The following is a 27581-nucleotide window of genomic DNA, read 5'->3' on the forward strand; positions in this document are numbered from 1 at the left end:
GATCCACGGCTCAAAGCTCAGGGCTGCTAGAGACCCTCCAGCTGTGCTGCAGGGCGAATGCCGCCCCCCCAAAGCCCCCAGCTTTGGAGACACCTGGGCGCCTGCTGCCACCAGGAGCACTGGTGGCCTCCTTAGCTGGGGTGGCTGAGCATCACTGTCTCATGGGCACCTCGGGCTGACAGTGAGAACTCAGAGCTTCACATCCTCTTCCTGAGCGGGTGGAGCAAGACCTGAGAGCAAGACCTGAGCTCAGGCCCAGAGCACTGTCCCCGGAACTCTGCCCGAGAGCTGAGACAGGAGCAGCAGCCATGGGCTTGGCACTTCAGCCTTGCCCCACGGCCAGGAGAAAGGCCCATGGCACACTTGGGGCTGAGGAGGGAGTGGGCCACGGCACGAGAGATGCAAGCTGGCACTACGGAAAGAGAAAGAGGTACTTTAAAGGGAAGTCATTTATGTCTCAGGCAAACAATTTCACTGGAGGTTGCTGCCCTAGTAGCACTGAAGCAAGATTCTTATTTGTCCAGCAAATATGTATTGAGTCCTCTGGGTGCCAGGCACTGGGGAATCACCTGAGAACAAAACAGGCAAGGCTTCTGCCTTCCAGGAACTCACATTCTAATGGAGAGGAGATAATTGTGGTGCTGGAGAAGACTCTTTAAAGTCCCTTGAATAGCCAGGAGATCCAACCAGTCAATCCTGAAGGAAATCAACTCTGAATATTCATTAGAAGGACTGACGCTGAATCTCCAATACTTCGGTTACCTGATGTAAAGAACCACCTTATTAGAAAAGACTCTGATGCTGGGAAAGATTGAGGGCAGAAGGAGAAGGCAATGACAGAGGATGAGATGGTTGGGTGGCATCATTGACTCAATGGATATGAGTGTGAGCAAACTCCTGGAGATAGTGAAGGACAGGGAAGCCTGGTGTGCTGCAGTCCACAACGTTGCAGAGAGTCGGACCCGATGAGCGACTGAGCAACAGCAACAAAACATAATGAAAAAGCAAATCACATTGTAGGTTAGACAGTTACCAATGATATGGAGAAAAGGAGAAGCAGAGCCAGAGCTATTCTTGGGGGAATGGCAGAGTAGGTCAGGGAGAGAACTAAATGGACTCTTACTGAGAAGATGAGGTCTGAGCAGAGACTCGCAGGAGGCCGGAGAATTAGCCATGTGGAGATCTAGGCAGGGAAACCCCTGTGCCCAAAGGGAGGGTCTGCAGGAGGAGCACTGGGGTTGGAGTGAGAAGAAGTGCTCGGAAAGGAGATGAGCTGGGTCACATAGGCCTTGTAGTTGTTAGAAGAACTTAGGAACCATCATAGCATCTTGGACCAAGGATGGACAAGATCTGGTTTACCATTTACAAGACCCATCTGGCTGCCAAAAGTTTCATTTCCTCTGCTGAGGTTCTGTCAGGATCAATGTTAAAGAAGTCATTTTGTAATCTCTGAGTTATCCTGTTTTCTTTGCATGTGTGTGTGTGTGTGTGTGTGCTTAGTTGCTCAGTTGTGTCCGACTTTTTGCGACCCTATGGACTGTAGCCCACCAGGTTCCTCTGTCCATGGGATTCTCCAGGAAAAAATATTGTGGGTTGCCATTTCCTTCTTCAGAGGATCTTCCTGAACCAGACATCAGACCCACATCTCCTGCACTGGCAGGCAGATTCTTTACCACTGAGCCACCAGGGAAGACCAGATATTAGGTATTAGACTCACTAAATAATTCTCAGCAGAGACTCAAGTCATCTGAAGGAGCTTTCTACTTCTCCACAGATGTGGTCTTCTTATCCGTGGGTTAGCCCCCACTTCAGAGACACTGAGGTCTAAAACTGATCTCCTTTATCACGGTAAAATGACAAGAACGAGCTCTGCGTATGGCACGTGCAATGGGCCAAGCGCTGCCCCACGTGCTTTAGGTGTGTTATTTCATCCTCACCACACCCTTCCCAGACAGGCAGGCAGGCAAGCACTGGTGTCATCTCCAACTTGCAGCCTGGGAAACAGAGAAACAGGGAGTAAGTAATTTGCCCCAGATTAGACCTCTGGTAGGAGGCAGGCTGGATTGTGGGCCTGAGCCACTAGACTCCAGAGCTCATGCTTTTCGCAAATCTCTGCTGTTGCCACCAAGTACCACATCTCTGATGGCAACCGGGATTCCCCGACGGGCTCCCTCGGCCTCGCCTTGGGTGCTTCTAGAGGAGCCGGAGTTGTAATGACTGTAACCTCGGTCCTAGGCATATAGAGACCAAGGCAACCACACGGTCATGGAGGAGAGATGTGGGTGTGGGAAGGAAGGTTTGTGTCAACCACAAAACGTGGATGACGTTCCAGAATTTTGTTGTTGTTCTTCGGTTGTTCAGTCTTGTCCGACTCTTTTGTGACTCCATGGACTGTACTCCACCAGGCTCTTTTGTCCATGGAATTCTCCAGGCAAGAATACTGGAGTGGGTTGCCATTCCCTTCTCCAGGGGAGCTTCCTGATCCAGGGATCGAACCCCTGTCTCCTGTGTCTCCTGCATTGAAGGCAGATTCTTGACCCACTGAGCCAGTGGAGAAGCCTGATGTTTCAGAACAAATATGTGAATTTGAGATTATCTCCACAGCCTTTGCCGGTGCCTGCCGTCGCTCCTCGTTGACTCTAGCGCTGACCTGCTCAGTCTGGCCACCACTCTTGTGGCTTTCTGTGAGGACCAGGTGGAGCTGCATCCTCGGGGTCCGAGGGTCCGCAGGGGAGAGGTGGGCAGCTGTCTGGAGGCAGGCGCAGACATCTCGGGATCTTTCCCCTCTCTGCCCCCTCTGCACTGCCCCCTGCCTTATCCACCTTCACTTCCTCAGTCTCTCCCCTTCTTACCTCTCCGTTCTCCTCTGCCTCCCTCTCCTCTTCGGCCTCCCTTTGCCTTGGGGAAGCAGAAAGAACAGGGGAGCAGTGGATTTCGTAAGAGAACAATTATATCTTCCTTCCCCACCTACTTCAAGCTCTAGAAGAGCAAAACAAAGGAACTTACATTTAGGATCAAGTTGTGCTGAAAAATGTGAAGGAGTCAATTTTAGCAAGGCTTTCTAAGAGTTTCTGAAGTTGCCAGCATGATAGGGGCCAGGATTTTCTGTGTCACCCAGCGATGAGAAATTGCACCTTCCTGAGGTCTCTTCCAGTGAGGAGGATGGGGCCACCCAGAGGCGCTGCCTGAGGCAGAGACCCGGCCAGGCCTTCTTAGACATTCTTCTCCATTCCCACCAGCATCAAGATTTAATTTAGAAACAGATGCTGATACTGAAAAGATAACCATCTGCTCAAAATAAATCCACCAGGACATCTTCTAATTTAGGATCCTGCCAACCACAGTTAGGCATCTTGTTCCAGAATCTCACAAACATACAGCCCTTTGTTCCTTCTGGATATTCTTTTGTTTCAGCTAATCCTGAGGTGTTGTTGCCATCTGGGTGGGTTTCTACTTAAAGCCAATGTCATGTCAAGCTTAGCCTTATCTCAGATTCGCCTTTCCTTGACCAGAGCTCACCTCTTGCTGTCTCTGGCTTAGCCTGGCTCTGGGTAACTGATGTTTCCAGGCCTCAAATGGAATAACGTGAAAGAAAAGGCTGTGGGCTGCATTTAAAGATAATTTGAACAGAGAGTATGAGCCACTGGCATTTTTATTTGTTCCATCAAAGAAGCAGCACTTTCTAAACCTGTTAGGGCTCATCCCCAGGTCTTGGCTAAATTCTTGCAGAAATTAAGTGCCTCTATTAGTCCATAGAAGGAACCTTGGTGACCATCTTCTCCCCCCTCATTTACACATGAAGTGAGGTGAAGTGAAGCCGCTCAGTCATGTCCGACTCTTTGCGACCCCATGGACTGTAGCCCACCAGGCTTCTCAGTCTACGGGATTTTCCAGGCAAGAATACTGGAGTGGGATGCCATTTCCTTCTCCAGGGGATCTTCCCGACCCAGGGATCAAACCCAGGCCTCGCGCATTGTAGGCAGACGCTTTACCCTCTGAGCCACGAAGGAAGCCTTCAAGGCTTACACATTTACACATGAAGGGTCCCCAAAGGGGACCTTCTCATGACTTGCCGAGTTGCTGTGGTTTTATCCACCATCCACATAATGTTTAAACTCTTCTGCTGCTGTTCAGTCGCTGAGTCGTATCAGACTCTTCTGCTTCCTGATGGACTGTGGCTCGCCAGGCCCCTCTATCCATGGGATTTCTCAGGCAAGAATACTGGAGTGGGTTGCCATTTCCTCCTCCAGGGGATCTTCCCCAACCAGAGATGAACATGCGTCTCCTGCATTGGCAGGAGAATTGGCTCAATTCTTTACCATTGAGCCACCTGGAAAGCCTCAGCTTGGCATAAACAAACACAAGCTACACTAAACTCCTCAGCTTGGCTTCTGAGGTCCTTCAGGGCCTGACCCTGGTGTCATCACTGCCCATACCTCCCATGCCTTCACTGAGCATGACTTAATGGCACTACTCTGCTGGGGACCATGTGTCATGTCTAAGCTGGACTCCAGGGAACCCGACTCTGCCCTCCCCCCAGAGCATTCCACCACTTCACACGTGATGTTCTGCCTGGCTAACTCCTCACCCTTCAGGTGCTCATGTTCAGCATATCATCCAGGGGCTCCCTCAGCAGTCAGTGCTGGCTATTTCTGCTCTCCATCCCCTTTATACACAGTACTTAATCATTCCTCTCATTTCACCTCATTGTAAAATGGGCTGAATTTTCTGTCTTGCTTCACATTGTCACAGGCAGGGTCCATGTTTGTGTTGCTCACACATCATATTTCCCAAACATAGCTCAGTGCCTGGAATCAATGTTCCAAAAAGACATCTGGGTGGATGGGCTGATGGATGAATGGATGGATGGCAGACAGGAAGGAAGGGAGAGATCCAACTGACACTGCATCACTAATTGAAGAGAAAAAGGTCTGAAGACAATCTCAGGGGTTGGTTCTCATGTGTGCTGAGTGATAGCAGAAACCCAGAATCATTGGATGTACTGAGCGCCTGCTCTTCAGCCTCTGTATGCCCTGGTTTCACCCACGAGCTCCCATTTTATCCATACAACAACCTAATGAGGTAGGAATTTTTATCCACCCTTTGCCAGTATGGAAACTGGGGCTCAGAGAAGGTGTGGACGGCAGGCTGGTGCCTGGCCACAATAGCCATGGTCTTCCCACATTCCCCTTCATGGCCAGCCCTGTCCCAGAGCGCCCAGGGCTCTGCTCATCAACCCAGCCTGGGCTTCTACCCTCCCAGTCAGTGAAATTACACTCATGGTAAAGCGCTACGCTGGGTGGTGTTACTTTGGCCTCACTTGCTGCTCTAGCTAGCTAGTATTATTTCTGGCCGATTTATATTTTCCCTTATGTCAGTAAAGGGGGCAGGATTGCTCCAATAAAATTTTATATATGTTTCCTGTAGACGGGTAGCGCAGTTGACATATCAAAGGAACCGAGAACTTGGCTCGTCAGCTTGCCCCCAGAGCTCTCAGTCTCATCTGCCCCCGCGCTGCACCACCCCGTCTCCTGACACAGTTTCTCTGAGATGGGGAAGACATCCTTCCAGCCACACCTTCCTGTTAAAAACGCCTCAGCCAACAAACACCAACTGAAGAGCAGTTGATGGCAATTTTAGGAATATTAGCAACACTGAGTTCTCTGTAAATAGCATTTTTTCCTGACAGAAGCCAAGACGTTTGAAGTCTGGCTTGGCATTCCATCCATAATTACCCTAGTTGTACCCCTCCCCTAAAGAATTCCCAAAGCAGTATGAGTGAGAGTGAAACTGCAGCTCAGCTTAGTATTTGCTTAAAACATATATATATGGGTTTCCCTGGTGGCTCAGTGGTAAAGAATTCACCTACCAACGCAGGAGACGTGGGTTGGGAAAGATCCCCTGGAGAAGGAAATGGGAACCCACTGCAGTGCTCTTGCCGGGAAAATCCAAAGGAGAGCGAGCCTGGCGGGCAACAGTTCACGGGGTTGCAAAAGAGTCAGACACGACGTAGCAACTAAACAACAATGACAATATATACATATATAGCTGGGGTCACAACCATAATATTTCCTCCCCTCATGTGCGAATGGTTGGATTGTTAGATTTATGCTTAATAGGTGTTCTGAAGAGAAATTGTGATTTGGCCAACTGGCTGTTTCTGCTTCACATTGTAGGACAAAAGAACAGTGATATGCCATGTCTTTGGGAAACTCTGAGGTCTACCTTCCCCATCATCTATCATCTTCGTCCCCAAAGGGGCAGTGTGTTTATGCACATCCTCCTCCATGTCCTTTGCAGCAGAGAAGCCCCCAAGTCTGTAGATTCTCCATGTTGCTTTTATGGTTCCTGAGTGTTTAGGTGAGCAATATTCAGAACTCCATACTTACAAAGGGATCTAATTAGAAGACATTGTCTTTATAAAGACAAGGCTTCCCTTGTGGCTCAGCTGGTAAAGAATCCACCTGCAATGCTGGAGACCTGGGTTCGATCCCTGGGTTGGAAAGATCCCCTGGAGAAGGGATAGGCTACCAACTTCATGAGAATTCCATGAACTGTATAATCCATGGGGTTGCAAAGATTTTTGGAAAAGGAAATGGCAACCCACTTCAGTATTCTTGCCTGGAGAATCCCCATGGACAGAGGAGTCTGGCGAGCTACAGTCCTTGGGGTCACAAAGAGTCAGACACAACTGAAGCGACTTGGCACAGTCTTTATAAAGGAGCCTGCCATTACAATCCTTTAAATGATAGGCTTTAAAATATGACTTGTATTTCTGGGACTCTAAAAATATGACTTGATATACAGACGTTCTGTTTGTTTATAACCATTCGGGAATATGCCCATCACATACAGCGAGGGGGTCTGTGTTTTGACGTGTGCATTTATTTCTGCTTCCTTGAGGAATGTGTTCTATCTTATACTCTGAAAAAAGACAACGATTGAACCTGCCTCTTTTCCAGCATTCTCTGGAGCCAAATGTTGTGCGTGTTTTTGAAATGGGAAGAATTATCTCATGTTCCCACTGTATCGGCATTTAGAGATGGGGGAGGGGTGGCCTTCCACACCTCTCACGTGCCTTTTCTCTGCATCCATTTGGATTCTGTCTGGAAGTGTGGGCCTCCCTGAACTCAGAGAGCCCAATGGGGTCAAGGAGCTTAAAGCTTCGGGAGCTGGGAGGTGGGTGCTCTCTGTTTCTGAGGAGAGCTTCGCTCCTTGCCCCAGCTCTGGCTTCAACAGAAATGAACCTGATCCTGCCAGAGATGGTGGCCATGGCAGCTCCTTAGGAGCCATCTATGGCAGTACCTCCCACACTACACTCGCATGAGGGTTGCTGAGGGTTTGCAGTTCCTTGGACTCCACCCCGGGGATTCTCATTTAGTAGGTGATGTCCCAGCTGCTGGGGCAGGCACCACACTTTGAGAAGCCCTGCCCTAAGAGACAGGGGCCAGGCTGCTAGCATTGAGAAAAGGTTGTGTGAGGTTTCTGCCAAGCATAGGTGGATCCTGACCCTAAATGTCCAGGAGAGGATTGTAGGGAAAGATGAAATTGACCCAGTTAGATGCTACCTCTTTCAGCGTTATTTGGCACTTAGCGAGACTGCGATTTTAACTTTCCACATTTACCACTATTTATGTGATTAGGGTTTGGAAGGAAAATGCCAATGGGCCAATTTTCTAGGAACCAGGGAGGTTATGTTACTCCTGGATTTCACCAAATACTGGTCATTTTTTTAAAAACGGCTTTATTGAACTATAATTTACATACCATGATATTCATCCATTGTAGGGGAACAGTTCAAGGATTTCTGGTAAATTTATATTGTGTAGCCATCACCACAGTCTAGTGGGAGAACATTTCCATCTTCCAAAAAAGTTCCCTTAAAATCTGGTGCCTTTTTTTGTTTGTGAAATATGTTAATAACATGTTCAAGTACCATCCCAATGAATAGCAATACTTTTAAAACTCTCTGTACTTTTTCAATATTTTAAACCCAATAAATAGGTCACAGGCAGCCTGTTTCATTTGTCCTTGGTTAGTCTTTATAGGGTTTTCAATGTGCTCAGTGGTAAAGAATCCACCTGCTAATGCCAGAGCTGCAGGAGACTTGGGTTTGATCCCCGGGTCAGGAAGATCCCCTGGAGAATGAAATGGCAACCCACTCCAGAATTCTTGCCTGGGAAATCCCATGGACAAAGGAGCCTTCATGAGCTACAGCCCATGAAGGTACAGAGAGTCAGACATGACTGAGCACACATGTGCACAGTCTCTGTTTGTATGCTGCTTGCCTAAAAAGAAAGAATCCAACCAGTGAGTATGATGCATCTCCAGTGGCAAGCACTGCTTTTCCATCTCTCAAAATAATGTTTCATAAGTGTGGTTCTCATGATTTAAGAGTCCTTCGGTGGTTATCTGAATTTCAACACTCGTCATGTGCCCAGGTAGTGCCCTAAAGAACGTAAAGATGAATCATACGTGGTCCCTGCCTTCAAGGGGCTCAGAACTCCAGAAGATGAGACAAAAGTAGCAGCTAATCAATATCAGTTCAGTTCAGTCACTCAGTCATGTCCGACTCTTGGCAACCCCATGGACTGCAGCACGCCAGGCTAATCGATATGCTATGATTCTAAAGTGGGTCCCTTATTACAAATCCTAAGTATAGGGTAAACAAGTAATCCTAAGTATAGGGTATAGTATTGCATCTTCTCATTTCTGTAGCATATGCCGAGTGAGTTTCTTGCCCCCGAAGTTGGTTTCACTGCCACCAACTTGGTGACAGCTGAACTCTGCCATCCAAACGTAGCATCCTTATCAGAGACCAAACTTTTTCTGTAGAAGACACTGTGAGCAGAGCATCCCAGGGAAAGGATGTGGTTTGAACTATTTGGAGCCCACAGTGATGCGTCACCTGATGGTCTGTGTTTCACAGTGAGCATCACCAGTGACTCAGTCCACACACACCTACCTGTACCACAGTAGGTATTATGGAGCACACTGAAGAAACAGTTTCTTGTTTCTTGGAGAAGACAGGACTTACACATGAAGAATTAAAGCAGATGTACAAAGAAGTATATGGTAAAGTTCTAAATTAAATGAGTTATCCTGGGACATCCAGCAGAGGCAGTAAATGCTGGGGGGAACTAGGCTTGCTCCCCACCCCACAAAACAGGACTGCGGCACACCTCTTAATCATTAGCAACAGGAAGAGCCCAGGGGGCCTTCAGAACCTTGGGTTAGACAAGATCAGTGCTATCATAAGGATATGGCATCAAGTTAAGGTGGACATTCTTCCCTCTCTTATATTTGGACTGGGCTGCCAATTATCTGTATTAACTAAATTTCACAATTTAAATTAGCTGTATGGAAAATAAATGAACTGGATCATATTGGAAATAGAGAAGACCAGTCATTCACTAATTCTGTCACTGCATTTAATGGTGCTCACTTTTTGTGACATGGGCACAAATGGTGCCCATTTGTAACAGACAAACAAGGCACCTGATTTCCTAGGAACACTATTGATAATCTTTGGTGTGACCATGAAATGATGTCACTTGGTAAGAAAGATGGGTATAAAATTGAAAGCAAGAATGCTTTGACCTTAGCAATTTCTCATTTGCAGTCTTCCCCCTAATTTTCCATACTTTCAAGTTGGTGTTCGTTAGTCACTCAGTCATGTCCAACTCTTTGCCATCCCATGGACTGTAGCCCACGAGGCTCCCCTGTCTATGGAATTCTCCAGGCCAGAATACTGGAGTGGGTTTCCATTTCATTTTCCAGGGAATCTTCCCGACCCAGGGACCGAGCCCCAGTCTCCTGCATTGCAGGCAGATTGTTTACCATCTGAGTCACCAGGGAAGCCCTTTTGAAGTGGGCAAGATTATACATATCCACACTCCTCTGAAACGTATTCCAGATATGAGGCACAAGGAAGAAGGGTCCTGGCACACCAGCCTCCTCTCTCTTTGGAGGCCATCCTAGTTGACAGCCGTGTGTGTGCCTCACATGGAACTGACGAGACAGTGTGGCTGCTCTTCCCTAAGATCTAACGACCTCTGGTTTTGGACATTAGGCTGGTCAGAGAGCAGTGTCAGTCCTTCTCCTCCATGGCCAGCACCCAAGGCAAGCAGTGCAAATGTCAACTACCCTGCAGTGAAAGGTAATATCATTCTCTCCCCCTTAAGTGACGGTCACCTTCCTTTCCATCGACCTAACACTCTTTGCTTTATCTCTTTACTAATTTCCATTGGAGCACCTGGGATTCAGAGGCGGGGCTACAAGGGCTGAGAGCTGTGCATGATCCTAGGAACTAACATTTTAACTTTTTCCTGGCTTAAGGTCCTCATTCATAATTGGCTTTATCAGATCTAATGAGGAGGACTCAGATATCTGTCTGTATGTGACCGGGTGTTCCCCAAAACTGGATGACAACAGTAAGGGAGAAAATGGCCTCAGAGATTGGGATCCTTAGCTGAAAATACCATTGCTTCCACCAGACAAAGCATTTGATTAATGCTTTTTGCAAAGAGCCAGGCGCCTTAGTTGTCAAAAAAGGGCCTTTCAAGCTTGTGAAATCTACTCTCTTTTGAGACAGAACATCTGCCTGAGGAAGATCTCATCTGTCTTTGCATCTCTCTCTCTTCCTTTGGTCATCACGTTCCCTGTGTTGACCACAGGACATTAAAGGAAATGTCAGTTTTATTATCGTCAGAGAGCGTTTCCCTTGATGTTCTTTTGGGTGTTGCGCAAATAGTTGCCCCTGGTTTTCCCTCCCACAGGGGAGGTCTGGGGAATGGGAGGATTTCCCTCCCCGCAAGTATAATCACCTGGCTACTCACAGCTGGGCCACACCCACCATCGGAAAGCCCCCGGGGAGGGGAGAGGAGGGTGGAGTGTATTTCACTGGCCTATCACTAAGATATCTTGATACTCTCTATCAAGAACAGACTAATCCTCCAAAATCAGTCATGCTCCATACAGTTTCTTTAGACCTCCTACAGGACTAAAGAAAGACAAGTTATAGCCCCTTTAAAAAATTTTAAAAATGTCTCCCTCATCCCCACCAAGCTATATTGAGCTCTCTGTAAAGTCTCAGTTTATCATATCAAAATAAACCAAGAGTTTTAGGGGCTAACTGCACGCTGTGAAATTAATGTTAGATAGTAACAGCTTGCATATTACTAACTACTCTTGTTTGCAATAGCTTATCTCTGTAATAGATGCATTGTTGTCTCATTATAAAGTAATGTATTTACAAGAGACAGGAAAAAAGGATAAAGGGAGGAAAAATCAGAACCATAAAGGGATCAGTACACTGTCTTTATGTTTAAGTGCCATTTTAGTGAAAAGATCAAAGGCCCTGTGTATGTTGGCATAATCCCATCAGTACTCACCATCACACAATTCATAGAAGCACTTTAAGCAACTCGTCCTACCAGTATTTTTTGAGATTCTTCATAACCAGATGGCAAGCACATTCCTAGCTGCTTTTGGTTAGAAGGATAACCTGTCAGACATTTTCTTCATGTTTTTGATGGTCCCACCTGTTGGAGAAAGAAAAAAAAGCATAGGTCATCCAAGTCAATGAACTTAGATTCTCATGTGGAACGATTTATATAGAGAAGAGCCCCCAACTTCTTTGTAAATCTCTTGCATCAGGCACTCTTTTGAAAATGCCTTCCTCATCTGGAAAATAATTGGGGTCTGTCATCGTGGCATTCAAGAAGTTAGGGCAGGTGGTTCGGTAAAACAGCACTTGAAGGCAGGACTCTATGGAGCATGCAGGGTGAGGGGCTTGGGGGCAATTTAGAGCCCAGTGGGGAAGGGGAGGCGTGTCTAAGGAGGTGTGTCTAAGGCCCCCTTCCTCTGATGGGAGAGGGTTAAAGAAGGCTGAAAAGAGTAATCACCCTATTTCTCTTGACCCAGCAGATTTGAAGATTCCTCCAGGGGACACTGGAAGGCACCTTACTTCCTGAGTCATTCAGTCTAGTTTCTGAAATGATTGCTATCTCCTGGTGGTGCTGAAGCACAGGGTCTGGGGTTTCAGGCAGCTCTGTGGGCTGTGGCCATCTGCTGGGTAGGGGTGCTGATTGGGGATTAACACAAGAGCTCACTGTGCAGATTTGTAAAGACCATGGTATAGAAATGTTACTCAGCCAACCAGCCAACAGTGGGGCATGGAATATCCTAACAAGGCTTAAAGACCAAAAGCAGCAGGGTTTGTCCGACTGAGCGTCTTCCCTCTTGAAGATGCTCCTGGCCCTGAAGCCTGACAGAGATGGGAGTTAGCAAGGAGGCTGTGCTAATGTGTCCTCTTCTCTCCCCAGAGCCTGCCAAGGCCTCCTCGGACCTGACTGCCTGGTTCAGCCTTTTTGCTGATCTCGACCCACTATCAAATCCTGATGCTATTGGGAAAACCGATAAAGAACATGAATTGCTCAATGCATGAGTCTGCTGCCTCCGTCTGGGAGGGAGCCCACAAGTGTCTCCAGATCAACACACCGGGGGGCTCACGGATGTAGGAAGTGATCAGTATGCTGTTTTAATATTTACGTGCCATTTTAATAAAATGAAAGGGTCAAAGGCCCTGTTTATATTAGAATTATTTACTCTCATTTGGTGTAAAGGGTGTCGGTGTGTCCTCTACGCGGACCTGATAGTGCCGGATGGTCTAGGAGCTGTGTCCAGGCCCATCAGCTGACAACTCCCTCTGCTGACTGCTGCTGTGTCACCGGGTTGCTACAAGGTCCAAGTTCACATCATAAATCTGCTTTGTGTTAGGTTGAAAGAAGGTGTCCTCCAGTCTCAGAGACAGCGGGAGTCTTAGGAGGCTTAAATGCCTCCTTTTATACCCCTGGCCCATGTCCCTCTTAAAGGGGGGCTGCAGGGAGACTCCCTCTTCCTGCCCAGCCACCTTCCAGCGAGCTACGGTGAAGCTCCAGCCAACCAAAGACTGCCCTGACCTTGCCTCCTGGGCCGCGGGTTCTCTCATGGGCAGAGGGACCGAGCTGGTCAGCGCTGCACAAACTTGTCTGTGGAAGCCAGCCATATCTGCAGATCTCAGCTCTCCAGCCCTCTCCTTGGCTGGAATTCAAAAGCATGTATTTCTGGAGCCCCGTGTGACATTAACTGTTTTTTTTTTTTTTTTTTTTTTTTAATTAAATGGAAAAGATATTTGACACACAAAGTTAATGAGTCTGTTGGGGGGAAGGGGGGACTTGGTGGGGGCTGCTATGGGGTGGGGGGCTGGAGAGAGAGGAAAGAGGTCCCACCTGCATGAAACAGCCAATATGACCCAGACCTCCCCCAAATACTGCAGTGGAGGCAGCAGGGTGGACCCTTGGCTTACAGGGGAGAATAGCAGTTTTGCACATGGACACAAAACCCTGAATATTTGAAGGACTGAAGCTGAAGTTCCAATGCTTTGGCCACCTGATGCGAAGAGGTGACTCACTGGAAAAGACCCTGATGCTGGGAAAGACTGAGGGCAAAAGGAGAAGAGGGTGGCAGAAGAAGAGATGGTTGGGTAGCATCACGAACTCAATGGACATGAGTTTGAGCAGACTCTAGGAGATAGTGAAAGACAGGGAAGCCTGGCTGCTGCAGTCCATGGGGTTGCAAAGAGTTGAACACGACCGAACAACAACCCAAAAGCGACTCAAATAGGCCCATCCCAGTCAGAGACTCGAGGGCTAGCGTCTCGCCGTCCCTCCCACGTCCCAGGTGATGCGCTCAGAGTCCACACAGGTGCACAGAAGCCAGTCTGCCGGATGCGTGGGCCCGCGGGGGTGGAGTCCGGGACCGCCCCACCGCAGTTCTGAGAGCTCAGCTAGGCCGGGAGGCGTCCTGAGTCCCGGGCGGCTTCTCCAAAGGCACAGAAACGCTGGGCCTCCCCGCCCCGGGGTGCGCGGCCCCAGCAGCAGCCCCAGCGGAACAGCCTGGAAGCCGGGCTGCGGGCAGACGGCGTCCAGCCCTCGGCGCATGCGCACAGTGGGTCCCGCGCTGCTCGCCTCTGGGCCAGACAAGCATGGCCGGCCATCGCTTTTGTTAGAATCTCATTTAGCAGATTCCTCAGCCTGGCTTTTGTGGTCTTTGAGGAGATGAATATACTGCCCCAGGGGCCCCACCTCGCTACCCCAACCTGCACATAAGCAGGAAGGCTCGCTGGACCCCTCGGACCCCTGTCCTCTCTAGGGCTGTGCGTTTGCTGCTCACTGAACCCGGGACGCCCCGTGTCCTTGCCCTCAGCAGCCTTCACGATGCTAGACCCCAGCTCTCCCACTGGGACGGCTCAAAGCGTAGCCCTCAGTTTTCCTTTGAGGAATTGCTGCTCCTCTCTCGCCAGGGCCTCCCATCTCAGAAGACCTGTGCCTGAGTCTACCACCGGGTGTTGCCACCCCACAAGACGAAGTCTTTTTATCTCCCTAAACCGTCTCCTCTCCCCGGTAATCGGCCCTCTGGAGTCACCTTGTAAGCACGGGAACTAATGACTGCCGAGTGAAGCTGCCCTGTGTGGGATGTTGATTACGGCCTCCTGGTTTTGTACTGGGTCCCATTTGTTTGCAGCTGTAAGGAGTTAAAGCAGGAGGGCCTGACCACCTCATCCAGGCTAGAGGCCCAGGGAGCTCGGTTGTCCAGGATCCCAAGGGGTGCAGCGGTTCTTTTCTGTTGAATGGATCACTGTAAATACTAACAGGTTGCATTTTTAAAGTTTGATCTGTGGGTGAAGGGGAGAGGAGGATTATGGTCATCGGACAGCCGTTGCTACAATTTAAAAATATGAGGCAGTTTTCTCCGGATTTCTACATTTTTGCTAAAAAAAAAAAAAAAAAAAAAACTCATTCCCTTTTCTGTCTGCAGTGCACTTGGCCAGGCTCTTGATCCCTCTTGATAGGCGTGTTTTGATCCAGGCTCACACAAAGCCCCTTCGACCACCTCTCCAGTCTAAGGAGAAGCAGCTGCTGCCTAATTCTCTTTTAAGTAGCCCGTGTGCCGGCCCTGCCCGGGGGCTTCCTCCAGGGTCTGCCTCAGGCCGGGCTGTCTCGTTGGGAAGTCGAAGGCGCCTCACCTCTTCATGCGCCAGTCTTGCTTCTCCTTAATTTTCATCCTGTGTCGTGAGGCTGCTCTGAACCCTCAGGGACACCAGAGAGCACCTGGTTCTTGGGAACTTCCCATCCCTTGGAGATGTTCCCCTCCCCTCTCCCCCTGCCCCCACCAATATAGAAAGAATATTCACATTTAGGGGAGGGAGCCAGGATGTTTCTATTTTCTCCTCCTTTCCCTGGCTGGCTTAGGCTTTGGTGCACGTTACAGACTCATTTGCCTTCAAGATGTGATTTGAGAAACGTCAGGTTGATTTTGAGTTCTGAGGGAGGCAGAAAAGCATCCGTCAGCTTGAGGATTAGAAATGCTCCAGCTTAGAACCAGCACTTATTGTCGTCAGAGGTTGATGCCCAAGAAGATGTCACCTGCTCAGAATTGGCAGCCGTGGGAGCCCCGAGTTGCCAGTGGGCATACAGGGTCGTCACGTTGTGGCCAGTGTTGACACTGGGCATGGGCCAGGACTGAGTCCCCCACCTCCACCCTGAGGCTGCCATGTGAGGCCGCCTAGCCCTGTGGGTTAAGCCCCTAGCAGTGGCTCGGGGCTACTTATTAGCACTATTTGATTTTGCCAGTATGGCAAAGTTGCTTCTGTCTTTGGGATCAACGTGTCCTCCAGACTGGCCATGGTGGTTAATGCTCTGCTTTGGTTTAAACCATCTCCCAGTCCTGGGACTGGCATCAGTCACAGTGTAGTGCTGTAGGGGTCTTTATTGTTGTTCAGTAGCTACATCGTGTCTGACTCTTCACGACCCCATGGACTGCAGCACTCCAGACCTCCCTGTCCCTCACCATCTCCCAGAGTTCGCCCAAGTTCATGTCCATTGAATCAGTAGACGTCTTAGCTTTGTTGGAAATAGATTTCAGGCTGGAGTCAACTGCAGGTGATTAGCAGTGGGTGCCAAGAATTCTGCATTGAGAAGAATTCTTATAAATGAGTGATATTTTTGATGGGTACAGGGCAGGAAGTGGTAACAACAGTGCTATATATAATTACCAACAGTGCATTAGACCTTGCCTTTTATGCAGCTTTTAGATTTAACAACTTCTACTTCTTATCCTTCTCTCTCTTTCTCTTGTTCTGCTACTTCCTCCCCCTCTTCCTCCCCTTCCTCTTCTTTTAATCAGAAATAACTCAGATTTGGCAACATTGACAGGCATGCATGAATGAGAAAAGCAGAAAGTTCAAAGAACACTTTATTATTGACACCTAATTCAATTCAAATTCCCTTCAACAACAAAAAAGTGGGAATGGATTTATTTGCTCAGGTAATTGAAAGTCCACGTATAGGCTTTCAGGCATGGCTGGATCTAGGGGCTCAAATGTTGTTCTCAACAATTGTCTCCTCTTCAGCTCCCAGCTCTGATTTCTTCTGTGAGACTTCATTCCATAAAGAAGCCAAAGGCCTCCAGCATCTCTGGCCAACGTCTTGATTTGAGTCTGCCTTTGTCCTTTATCCCATCATCAGTCAACCACCGAGGTGGAAAATAGGCTTTTTGCCCAGCTTTTCATGAGCCTGTCCCTGGAGCTCAACCCTCAAGGACTGGCAACAGAGAAAGGACAATTCCTTAAAGGAAAACTAGGGTTCCATTATTAGGGGAGGAGGGAATGGGCCTTGGAAGAAGAAAGCAATAACAATCCACTTGAATTTCCACTGACGGGACTTCGAGGAGACACTGTGTAACCTTTTCAGAGGGCTATGGTGTGAGCTGGGTGAAAGAACTGGAATGTTTTCCAGAAACCTCACTGGAGTTCCTTCCCTGGCACTGGGGCTAGAAGGCTTGGTGCTCTTGGTGACCTTTGGAAGATCTCCACCTTGCAGCTGTCCTTGACTGTACAGGGAAGTCAAAAGGCATCACAGAGCTCTTTGTATCCGGTCCCCTGATATCCAAGTGAGGAGACTGAGGGAACTGAGGGACACAGAAAAACATACATGTTAGTGGAAAACCAGAAATAAAAACCAGATTAAAAAGCAAAGATATTACTTTGCCAATAAAGGTCCATCTAGTCAAGGCTATGGTTTTTCCAGTGGTCATGTATGGATGTGAGAGTTGGACTGTGAAGAAAGCTGAGTGCTGAAGAATTGATTTGAACTGTGGTGTTGGAGAAGACTCTTGAGAGTCCCTTGGACTGCAAGGAGATCCAACCAGTCCATTCTGAAGGAGATCAGTCCTGGGTGTTCTTTGGAAGGAGTAACGCTGAGGCTGAAACTCCAATACTTTGGCCACCTCACGTGAAGAGTTGACTCATTGGAAAAGACTCTGATGCTGGGAGGCATTGCGGGCAGGAGGAGAAGGGGACGACAGAGGATGTGATGGCTGGATGGCATCACTGACTCCATGCACATGAGTTTGGGTGAACTCTGGGAGTTGATGATGGACAGGGAGGCCTGGTGTGCTGCGATTCATGGCATCGCAAAGAGTCGAATATGACTGAGTGACTGAACTGAACTGAGTGAAAAACTAAGACTACAGCCCACCTTGCCTCATGCCTGGACCAAGGCTTCTTTTCCTTCAAGGTGTTTGCTAGGGGTTGAGTTCTGAAGCTGGGCAAAGCTGTAGATACCAACATTACATTGAAGCAATTGCAAACTGTTTCTGGTTACAAGTATCCCATTGCTCTACAGTGACTGTGTGTTGAGAGCGATGGGACACTTGTAATCAGAAATGTGGAGGCAGCAGGAGCAGAGAGGTACAGACCAGACTGGGCAGAGTGGGAGAGAGGGTGAATGTTGGCTAGACCATGGAGCAGCCTGGGCTGTTCCAGTGCTCTCAGTTAAACTTCTTCAATCAATTGAATGAACCTCTTTGAAAATAGAATCTTTGCCCTTAATACAGAATATGTGTTTACGTCTGATAAGTAATCGATAAGAGACTGACCTGAGGACTCTGCTGCTCTCAACAGGCCCAAATGCTGGCTCTTGAGTTCTCAAGAGGAGCCACAGTTGTTGAGCATGAAAAACATGATTGGAGAAAAACACGATTGTTCTCAATGGAATTCTGGGACCCCCCCCCCCTCAGGCACTCTCACGTCTCTTTCTTTCCTGTCTGATCCTATGGCCTGACCCTCTGGTGGCACTTCCCGTATGTTCAAGGGCACTGAGATGCTCCTCCTTCCACTGCTACAAACCCTGCCCCCCGACCTCCCCACCCACTGGTGGGAACACTAATCTCAGTGTTGCATAACTGCTGGCTTTAGCATTAGTGTATCTTCCCTGGTGGCTCAGCTGGTAAACAATCTGCCTGCAGTGCAGGAGACCTGGGTTGGGAAGGTCCCCTAGAGAAGGGAGCAGCTACCCACTCCAGTATTCTGGTCTGGAGAATTCCATGGACAGAGGAGCCTAGCAGGCTACAGTCCATGGGGTTGCAGAGTCAGACACGACTGAGCAACTTTCACTCTTTGCATTAGGGTGGTGATCGCATGACTTGGCAGAGAACTAGCTGATCCGAAGTGCCCTGGAAACCTCTAACACCTGACAGAGGCCACCTCTGACAGCCAGGGATGCGGCAGTTGATTTTAGAAATGCCTCATCGGTGGAGGCTGGATTATATATCAGCTCTCCGGGGCTTTCTTCTCCAGCTGCTTCCCAGGGAGCTCTTCTATCGATTTTGGTCCAAGGTATCTCCTTACTATTTCTGGTCTTGCGCTGTAGTGCCCAAGGGTCTGTCTCACATTTAGAGTATCCCCCACTGTGCTGCATCCCTGGTGCAGACGGAAGGATTCTCAGGGTGGAGATCAACACCATTTCTTCCACCCTTTTCCAGCAGCTTAATGCTATTTCCAATGGCTGGCTTCTAAATCCTTTCTGCTCTGCTATAGTGTCTGTTCTGGCCCAGGGAATTATAGACCTCTTAGCATCAAGAGTTCTGTATATCCTCTGAGATTGTCTGTAATTTTGTGTGAAAATACACCTCTATGGATTTTTTTTTCCCCCTGAGAAAATGGTCTGGAGCTCCCATAATTCCTCGAAGGGCTTGATGAACAATAAAAGAAACATTCATGCTCATCATCAAGGCTTTATCCCGCCTCGTCCATGTGTCAGCAAGCAGGGAAGTCAGCGCCATTCCGCCCTGTTTGCTCTCTCCTGGCCTTTCATGGCTGAGTTGGCCACGCATGGGCTCAGTAGTCAAACTGAGGGGTATTTTTATCCTGCCGGCAGGAGCTGCCCTCCTGGGTGAGCTGTGACTTTGGCTCCAGCGTGAAGGAAGAAACTAGCAGGAGAGAGCAGATCCTGATGACACTCTCTCCTGAGCTCTTGCTCCCTGCAGCCTGCCACCCATCTGTTAGCCACCCTCAGAACCTGCCCGGGGCGGGGGTGGGGGGCACCCCAGCCTCCTCACCTTGGGTCTCAGTGGTGAGCCCATGGTGAGAGCAACCCAGGGCCAAGCAGGTTTTTCCACTCTAGAAACCAGGCCTTTGGTTAAAGATGAAGCACCTGGAGAGGAGAGAGGGGTGGGCTCACGCTAAAGCCGGAAGTGTCCTGGTCTCGCGGTTCGTTTTCTGGGGGTGGGCAGGGCGAGCGGACAAGCGGGAGAGGCCTGAGCAGGGAAGACGAAGGCGCGACGAGGTCTGCAAGAGGACAAGGGTGGAGGCGCACCTCGGGCCGCCTGCCTGAAGAGCCCCGGTGGTGGAAGCCGGACCGTCCGCCGAGCTGAGAGGCAGGAATACCGGGCAGTGGACTGCAGGGGAGGAGCGGTGAGTGGCCCTGCCAACGTCAGAGGCGGAGACGTCAGGCCGATGTAGCTGTGTTTATGGCTTTCCTCCCTTCACTCTTTCTGACCCTACGTGGACTATGGAAAATAAAAACAGCTGTTTCCTGGAGGAACTCTGCTGGACACTGTGCCTTGTGCACGTAAGCCCAGGCATTTTCTTAACTGTCCTATGTGGTAGGATTTGTGTGTGTGTGCACACACAAATTGGACTTTTAAAAATTGAGTTACAATTCACATACCACAAAATTCACCCTTTTAAAGTGTACGATTCAGTGGTTTTTAGTATTTTCACAAGGTCATGCAACCGTCACCATTATCTAATTCCAGAGCATTTTTTATTACCCCCCAAAGAAACTCTGTACCCAGTATCAATGACTCCCTATTCCATCCTACTAATGGCAACAACTAATCTGCTTTCTATCTCCATGAATTTGCCTATAATGGACAGAATGGGATCTTATAATACATAGTCTTTTGTAACTGACTTTTGTTGTTCAGCCCAATGTGGGTCCACTCACCAGTGCAGCAAAGCCAATCTACTGACACTGGCTTGTGGTGAAAGAAAGTGCAGTGTTTATTGCAGGGCATCAGGCAAGTAGTACCAGAAGCTAACATCCAAAGGAAAAGGCCTGAATTACCTGATGACTTTCAGGGAGGGGTTTTTAAAGGTAGGGTGAGGAAGAGGGATATGGGATCAGCTGGTGGACAGTCTCCTATTTTTGGTCGGTAGTGAGGTAATCAGGAGTCAGCATCAACCTTCTGGTTCTAATCAGTTTGGGGTCTACATGCTTGTGGTCAGCATTCAGTTAACTTCTTCCACCTGGGAGGGATTTTAGTAGCTGCAAAACAGCTCAAGGATATGGCTTGCTGCTGCTGCTGCTGTGTCGCTTCAGTCGTGTCCGATTCTGTGTGACCCCATGGACCGCAGCCCACCAGGCTTCCCCGTCCCTGGGATTCTCCAGGCAAGAACACTGGAGTGGGTTGCCATTTCCTTCTCCAATGCATGAAAGTGGAAAGTGAAAGTGAAGTCGCTCAGTCGTGTCCGACTTTTAGCGACCCCATGGACTGCAGCCTACCAGGCTCCTCCAACCATGGGATTTTCCAGGCAACAGTACTGGAGTGGGGTACCATTGCCTTCTCCCATAAACAAGAGGTAGATGGAGAATATGGGGAATCTGTTCAGGAAGAGCCCCATAACGTTCTACTTGATTACAATCCCTTCTTTTCTTTGATAGTCCTCAAACTTGACAGAGAACAGGTACAGGACAAGAAAGGGAATGGTTTTGGTTAGAGAAGTTAATCATAAACTTGGCCAAGGAACTCACTTTTAGGAGGATTTGGTTTCAGCTTCCACCCTGTTTCAGCTTTCCCCAAATCTTAGAGGGAATGGGGCTCTGGGTATTTCCTGATGAAACGGGGTATAGTCCTTCCTCAATGTGAGGAATGGATTCAGAATTGGTTATATGCCCCAGTTTCAAGCCTAGCACTGATATTTTGTGTTATGAAAACATTACCTCTCTCTTCGATTGCTTTGTCATAGTACATGTACAGAGCTTGGAAAATTAGCAGACATATCACAATGAGGATGATGATTAAAATGCATCTTGCAGTATTCCTCCAAATAGTCCTCCTATTTTAGATGGAAAACAAGTTTTGGAGTGGGTTCTCTTTACATATATCCAGTAAACGAGCAGCTTTTTGAATTGCTCTGTATTTGCATTTTAACTTCTCTAAGGTTTTCTTTTTAATTGAAGTACAGTTAATTTACTGGTTAGTTTTAGTTTGTGTTAGTTTAGTTGTGTACAGCAGTGATTCAGTTATCCATATGTCATATGTATGGGGTTGATGTGCTTGCGGTCAGCATTCAGGCAACTTCTTGCACCGGTAGGGCTTTCAGTAGCTGTGTTAGTCTCTGGTGTATAGCAGAGTGGTTCAGTTATCCATGTATAACATACATACACACATACATGTATTCTTTGGGGGGGGCTTCCTTTGTGGCTCAGCTGGTAAAGAATCCACCTACAATGCAGGAGACCTGGGTTCAATCCCTGGGTTGGGAAGATTCCCCGGAGAAGGGAAAGGCTACCCACTCCAGTATTCTGGACCTGGAGAATTCCATGGACTGTATAGTCCATGGGGTCACAAAGAGTCAGACATGACTGAGCGACTTTCACATATGGTTTTTTTTTTAAATTCTTTTCCATTATAATTTATTACAAGATATTGAATATAGTTCCCTGTACTACACAGTAGGACTTTGTTGTTTAATATATAGCAGTTTGTATTTGCTAATCCTAAACACCTGATTTGTCTCTGCCCCCTCTTTCCCCTTTGATAACCATAAGTGTGTTTTCTATGTCTTTGAGTCTGTTTCTGTTTTGTGAATAAGTTGACTTGTATCTTTTTTTTTTTAGGTTCCACATGTAAGCGATAGCATATGATATTTGTCTTTGTTTGACTTAGTATGATAATTTCTACGTCCATCCACGTTGCCTCAAATGACATTATTTCATTCTTCTTATGGCTGAGTAATATTCCATTGTATTTGTGTGTGTATACACATATGCCACATCTTTATCCATTCATCTGTTGATGGACATTTAGGCTGTCATCACGGTTCTTTGTCTTAGCTACTATAAATTGTGCTGCTTTGAACATTGGGGTACATGTATCTTTTTGAATTCGAATTTTTGTCTTTTCTGAATGTGTGTTCAGGAGTGGGATTGCTGGCTCATATGGGAGCTCTATTTTTAGTTTTTTAAGCAACCTCCATACTGTTCTCTGTAGAGGTTGTACCAGTTTACATTCCCACCAACAGTGCACAAGGATTCTCTCTTCTCCACACCCTCTTTAGCATTTCTCGTTTGTAGACTTTTTGATGATGGCCATTCTGACTGGTGTGAGGTAATCCCTCATTATACTTTTGATTTCTATTTCTCTAATAATTAGCCATGTGGAGGATCTTTTCATGTGCCTGGTGGCCATCTGTATATCTTCTATGGTAAAATGTCTATTTAGATCTTCTGCTCATTTGTTGATTGGGTTGTTTTTTTGGGTTTTTTTTTGTTATTGAAGTATATACGTGTTCATATATTTTGGAAATTAAGTCCTTGTTGGTCACATCATTTGCAAATGTTTTCTCCCATTCCATAAGTTGTCTTTTCATTTGGTTTTGTTTATCCTGTGCAAAGCTTCTTAGTTTAAGTCTCGTTTGTTTATTTTTGCCTTTATTTCTAATGCCTTGGGAGACTGACCTAAGAAAATATTGCTGTGTTATATGTTAGAGAATGTCTTGCTATGTTCTCTTACAGGAGTTTTATGGTGTCACATCTTAGATTTAAGTCATTTAGCCATTTTGAGTTTATTTTTGTGTATAGGGTGAGAGACCATTTTTACTTCATTGATTGACATACAGCTCTCCAGGCCAGGGATACAAATTATACATAACAGTTGTTGGTCACTACACACATCTCCCTTTTTGCCAAAATATTATTTAAAGCAATTTTATTATCCAATAGTGTCCTGGCTAAAGAATCCAGTGCCTACCTAGGAGGCTGTGGCTTGAGCCACCTTGTTTGCCACTGTATTCTTAAAGTAAGAGCAAGGTTTCCTAGCTCCAAGAGGAGACCTTGAGACCATAAGGATGCAGTTGGCAGCTGCTAGTAGATAATCTTTTGAGAACATCTGGTTGTGTCCTTGAGTCGGATACTATTTAGAAAACTTGAGTGCTCAGTAATATAGAACTGTGTCTGAAACCACATCCACAGTGTCTACCTGGCTGTATTTTGGATTCCTGAACAACGAGGCCTGGCATGCTGCAGTCCCTGGAGTCACAAAGACTCAGACACGACTGAGCAACTGAACTGAACAACAGTTATTCTATTTTTTTTAACGTATTTTTCAGTGGTTAAAACAGATGTACAGTGTATGTTTAATAGGCCACAAATGGGCTGTTCTGGTTAGCCTAAAGTTCAATTTAAGTCATGTTATAAGCCCGAATGACTTTCCCAGACCTCAATATGTGAAAATTTCCAGCACATTTCCCACTTAGATAGAATGCATGAATAATCAAAGTAATTGTCCCTTGTTGCCATAATGGTAGCTGCCTGCCCTGGGTCAGTGACGAACCTCAGTGCTAGGGCTAGTGTGTTTGTGTGTGTGTGTGTGTGTGTGTGTGTGTAATTTGCCTGCTTATCCAAGTTGGGGGAAAATAATGAGACAAAATAAATAAGCACAGAGGCATGCGGATGGGGAAGCACTTTGCAGGTTATACACATTATCAGTTACACTGAATTTTCATACAAACACCATACATGCATTTCAAGCCACAGGCCTGGAGCAAGGAGTGGTACATGTCCTGCGTAATAATACCCTGTGACAACTTCATTAGAGAATTTTCTTTCCATCCTAAACCCTGGTGGCAACAGTGTGGTTAGAAATAAAACAATAACTTTCAGTGTTGATAGGGAGACAAAGTTTTGGGAAAAGTTCAGTTGAATTGGTGTGATAGATCTTACTGATCTGGTTTGGATTCTTGGGTTCGCTGTCTGCCATGGCTGTCATCCCTTTTTTGTCCTCTTGCGGATATCACTTGGGATCAACAGACCTTTCTATAGACCAGTCCAATTCAGAGGTCTTTCTTAAGTGATAAATATGAATTAAGAGTTAAGTCCCTTCAGTTGCATTGTGCATGAGGTATTTAAGAACACCTGATAAGAGTTGTTTAAATGATGCCTTTTCTAGTAAGTATAATCACCTGGTTGCAGGTCATGGGGCGTTTTACCTTCATCCAGACTTAGAGTACTGTTTGACTTCAGAAAAAAGGCTTAGAATATCCTCTTAATGACTCAAACTTTACAGTAAAGTAACGTAGTAACAAGGAGCTACTTGGGAAGTGAGTCTTAAGCAGTAAATACTGACTTGAATCAACAAAACTAGAATTTAATATCCGTTGAAACATCTTTTTCTTTCTAAAATTGCCCTCATTTTTTTTTCTTTTTTACCAAATATAGCCAAATTAAAACTAATTTGTTGACAAAGTAAGTCTGATTATGGTTGATTGATCACATAGGCTCTTTTAAATTGGTTATTCTGGAACTCTTCATAAAGAACCTCATGAACTAAAGGCCAGGAAAGCTATACCATTGGCTTGTCATCAGATTGTGCCTGTAATCTATATATTTGGGTGATTTCTCCTCTTCTTGAAGTCCCCCAGATATCTTGATGTTCTTGTACCAGTCAGGAGGTGACCTTTCTTATTCATCTGATAAATCTACAGAAAACCTAAGAGTTTCCAGTTCCTGGAAGGATCAGGTAGAGGGAGAAGAGAAGTGTTTGGATTTCACTTACAAAAGTGTAATTTCCCAAGCTGTTATAAATTATAATTAGGTTAAGGGGAAAGAGTTTCTTATATCTGGAAAACAGATTAAAAGTCAGTAACAGATTTTGAACAAGATGGCGGAGGAGTAGGTTGACATGGAGTACATCTCTCTCCATGGATACATCAGGAATACACCTTCAGACACAGAAGTGCATGCAGAACACCAGCTGAGAGCAGAAAGGAGACCAGTGCAAAAGAATATATAAAGTTATATAATCTTATAAAGTTATAAATATTAAATATAAAATATATACATATATTATTTATATTATAAATACGAAATATATACATATATTTATATTATAAATATATGAAATATATAATATATAATTTATATATATATAATATATATTACGTAAAGTTATATATTTATATATTTATAATATAAATATATAAAGTTTTTGTGAGCTACACAAAACTCAGCAGCATGAAGGAACTAGTGGGAAAAACAGGAGTGTGAGTAAGACTGGACCTGCCCTCAGGGGTGGGGGAACTGAAGCAGGGGTCCAGTCCCCATATTGGGCAATTATCTGAGTCAGAGGAGAAACATTTAAGGCTGAGAGTGAAACAGCTGATCTGTGGCAGCCTAAATGGAATGAGAATCAGTCCTTGCCGCAGCCATATGTACCCCCAGACAGGGACACAGGTGCCCTGGAAGGTACTGCAGCTGGTAGCTGGAGTTTAGGGTTGGGAGCAATCCCAGGGTGAGGGCTGCTACTGTCTGCGTAGAGACGGATCAAGGGGATGTGAGGGAGGAGATCATGGGGGGAAATGCCCGTGGAGGAAAGCTGGGCAGACTTGGAAGCAAGGCGATACTGCTGAGTCATGCATAATGGGGTGGACCCATCATCATAGCCTCTGTCTCTCATTGGCAGCTGAACAATAGAAAGACTGACCCACCGAGTGCACTGAACTACAGAGTAGGACCCCAGCCAGGGGGGCCCCTCTATGTGTCTGACAGCAGAGAAGGACCCAGTCAAGGGAGCCCTCTAAGTGCCTGAACAGGCAAAGCTAGGGAGAAAGACGATCAAAGAGGACTTCTGATCACCAGCTACAAGAGGCTCGAAAAAAGACTCTGATGGGACCATAACTTCTGCAGCGGAGGCAGTCCATGTCCCTGCAAACTTGGCGCCACCAGGGTCCCCACAAGCCAAGCAGCTGCACCACCTTCATGCTCAACACTCATGGGGGCAGAGCTGCCACAGGCAAAAAAGAAATGTCTTCTGTCTATGCATGCAGGGTCGCTTCAGTCTTGTCCAACTCTTTGCAACCCTGTAGACTGTGGCCTGCCAGGCTTCTCTGTCAGGGGGTTCTCCAGGCAAGAAGACTGGAGCGTATTGGCCAATACTGGTTGCCATACCCTTCTGCTGCTGCTGCTAAGTCACTTCAGTCGTGTCCGACTCTGTGCAACCCCATAGACGGAAGCCCACCAGGCTCCCCCGTCCCTGGGACTCTCCAGGCAAGAACACTGGAGTGGGTTGCCATTTCCTTCTCCAGTGCATGACAGTGAAAAGTGAAAGGGAAGTCGCTCAGTCGTGTCCGACTCAGAGCGACCCCATGGACTGCAGCCCACCAGGCCCCTCTGTCCATGGGATTTTCCAGGCAAGAGTACTGGAGTGGGGTGCCATTGCCTTCTCCCCCATACCCTTCTAGACCACTATATATTTCCTGCTGCCCTAGCTGCCAACTCCCCTGAGTACCTGGTGCTGCCAGAACCCCTGTGACACAAACAGCTGCACCACCTCCACACCTGGCCCTCACAGGGGCAAACCAAGTCCTCCAGGGCAGCCTCAGGAGCAAACCCCAGTGGACAACCCACGTGCAGAGGTGGAAATAAAACCACAATTGAAACCCAGGGGCAGTGTGGCTAAGGAAGAAGACCCAAAACCCTCCCACCAAATGTATAAGCTGCAGGTTAAATCCACACGATCAACTCGGAGACTCCACGTCTAAGGAATATATAATAGGACACTGAGAGCCCCCACAAAAGAAAGCTCACTAGTTCTGATAGCTGTGGACATTGGAGGCAAGAACACACAGGAGTAGGACCAGATCAGAATCTGAGCTGCACCCACAGCAGGTCCAGAGCTCAGCACAGTGTTGGAGGTTATCCTAGGGAGGTGAGGTGGACTGTGACTCCCAGAGAGGGAAAGGACTCTGACAGCAGTGACTCAAGAAAAACATTTATTATTATTATTAATTTATTTATTTTAATTGGAGGCTAATTACTGTACAATATTGTAGTGGGTTTTGCCATACATTGATGTGAATCTGCCATAGGTATGCATGTGTTCCCCATCCTGAACCCCCTCCCACCTCCCTCCCCATCCCATCCCTCTGGATTATCCCAGTGCACCAGCCCTGAGCACCCTGTTTCATGCATCAAACC

The 27581-nt window shown here is 47.1% G+C and overlaps 1 protein-coding gene and 2 long non-coding RNA genes across 52 annotated transcripts in view; 2 read left to right on the plus strand and 1 right to left on the minus strand.

The window, feature by feature from the left end:
* Window positions 1-12601, plus strand: part of ICA1 (islet cell autoantigen 1) — a 162641-nt gene extending 150040 nt beyond the window's left edge. For 20 of the 35 annotated variants that reach the window (XM_086397640.1, XM_086397658.1, XM_086397642.1 and 17 more), the window contains 2 exons: window positions 10073-10159; window positions 12327-12601. In XM_086397640.1, coding sequence (XP_086253766.1) covers window positions 10073-10159; window positions 12327-12448 — 209 coding nt within the window. In that variant the 3' untranslated portion in view covers window positions 12449-12601. The remainder of the gene's footprint in view (window positions 1-10072; window positions 10160-12326) is intronic. The other 15 variants (XM_086397650.1, XM_086397661.1, XM_086397652.1 and 12 more) reach the window with 1 other exon arrangement.
* A 3677-nt stretch (window positions 12602-16278) lies between these two features.
* On the minus strand, window positions 16279-19597 carry LOC147374609 (uncharacterized). 2 transcript variants are annotated; one of them, XR_015162974.1, is made up of 2 exons: window positions 19441-19597; window positions 16279-17010 (listed from the first exon to the last, which is right to left on the minus strand). It is a non-coding gene; the product is annotated as an uncharacterized LOC147374609 (long non-coding RNA). The 2 variants fall into 2 exon arrangements; XR_015162973.1 differs by having other exon boundaries at window positions 17980-19597.
* The window catches only part of LOC147374610 (uncharacterized), a 310540-nt gene continuing 302549 nt past the window's right edge, over window positions 19591-27581 (plus strand). For all 15 annotated transcript variants that reach the window (XR_015162959.1, XR_015162971.1, XR_015162962.1 and 12 more), the window contains exon 1: window positions 19591-19795. This is a non-coding gene — a long non-coding RNA (uncharacterized LOC147374610). The remainder of the gene's footprint in view (window positions 19796-27581) is intronic.

The sequence above is a fragment of the Bos grunniens genome, chromosome 4, assembly GCF_055505025.1.
Source record: "Bos grunniens cultivar Pamir isolate PY7600 chromosome 4, Bosgru_T2T1.0, whole genome shotgun sequence".
Classification (NCBI taxonomy): Eukaryota; Metazoa; Chordata; class Mammalia; order Artiodactyla; family Bovidae; genus Bos; species Bos grunniens.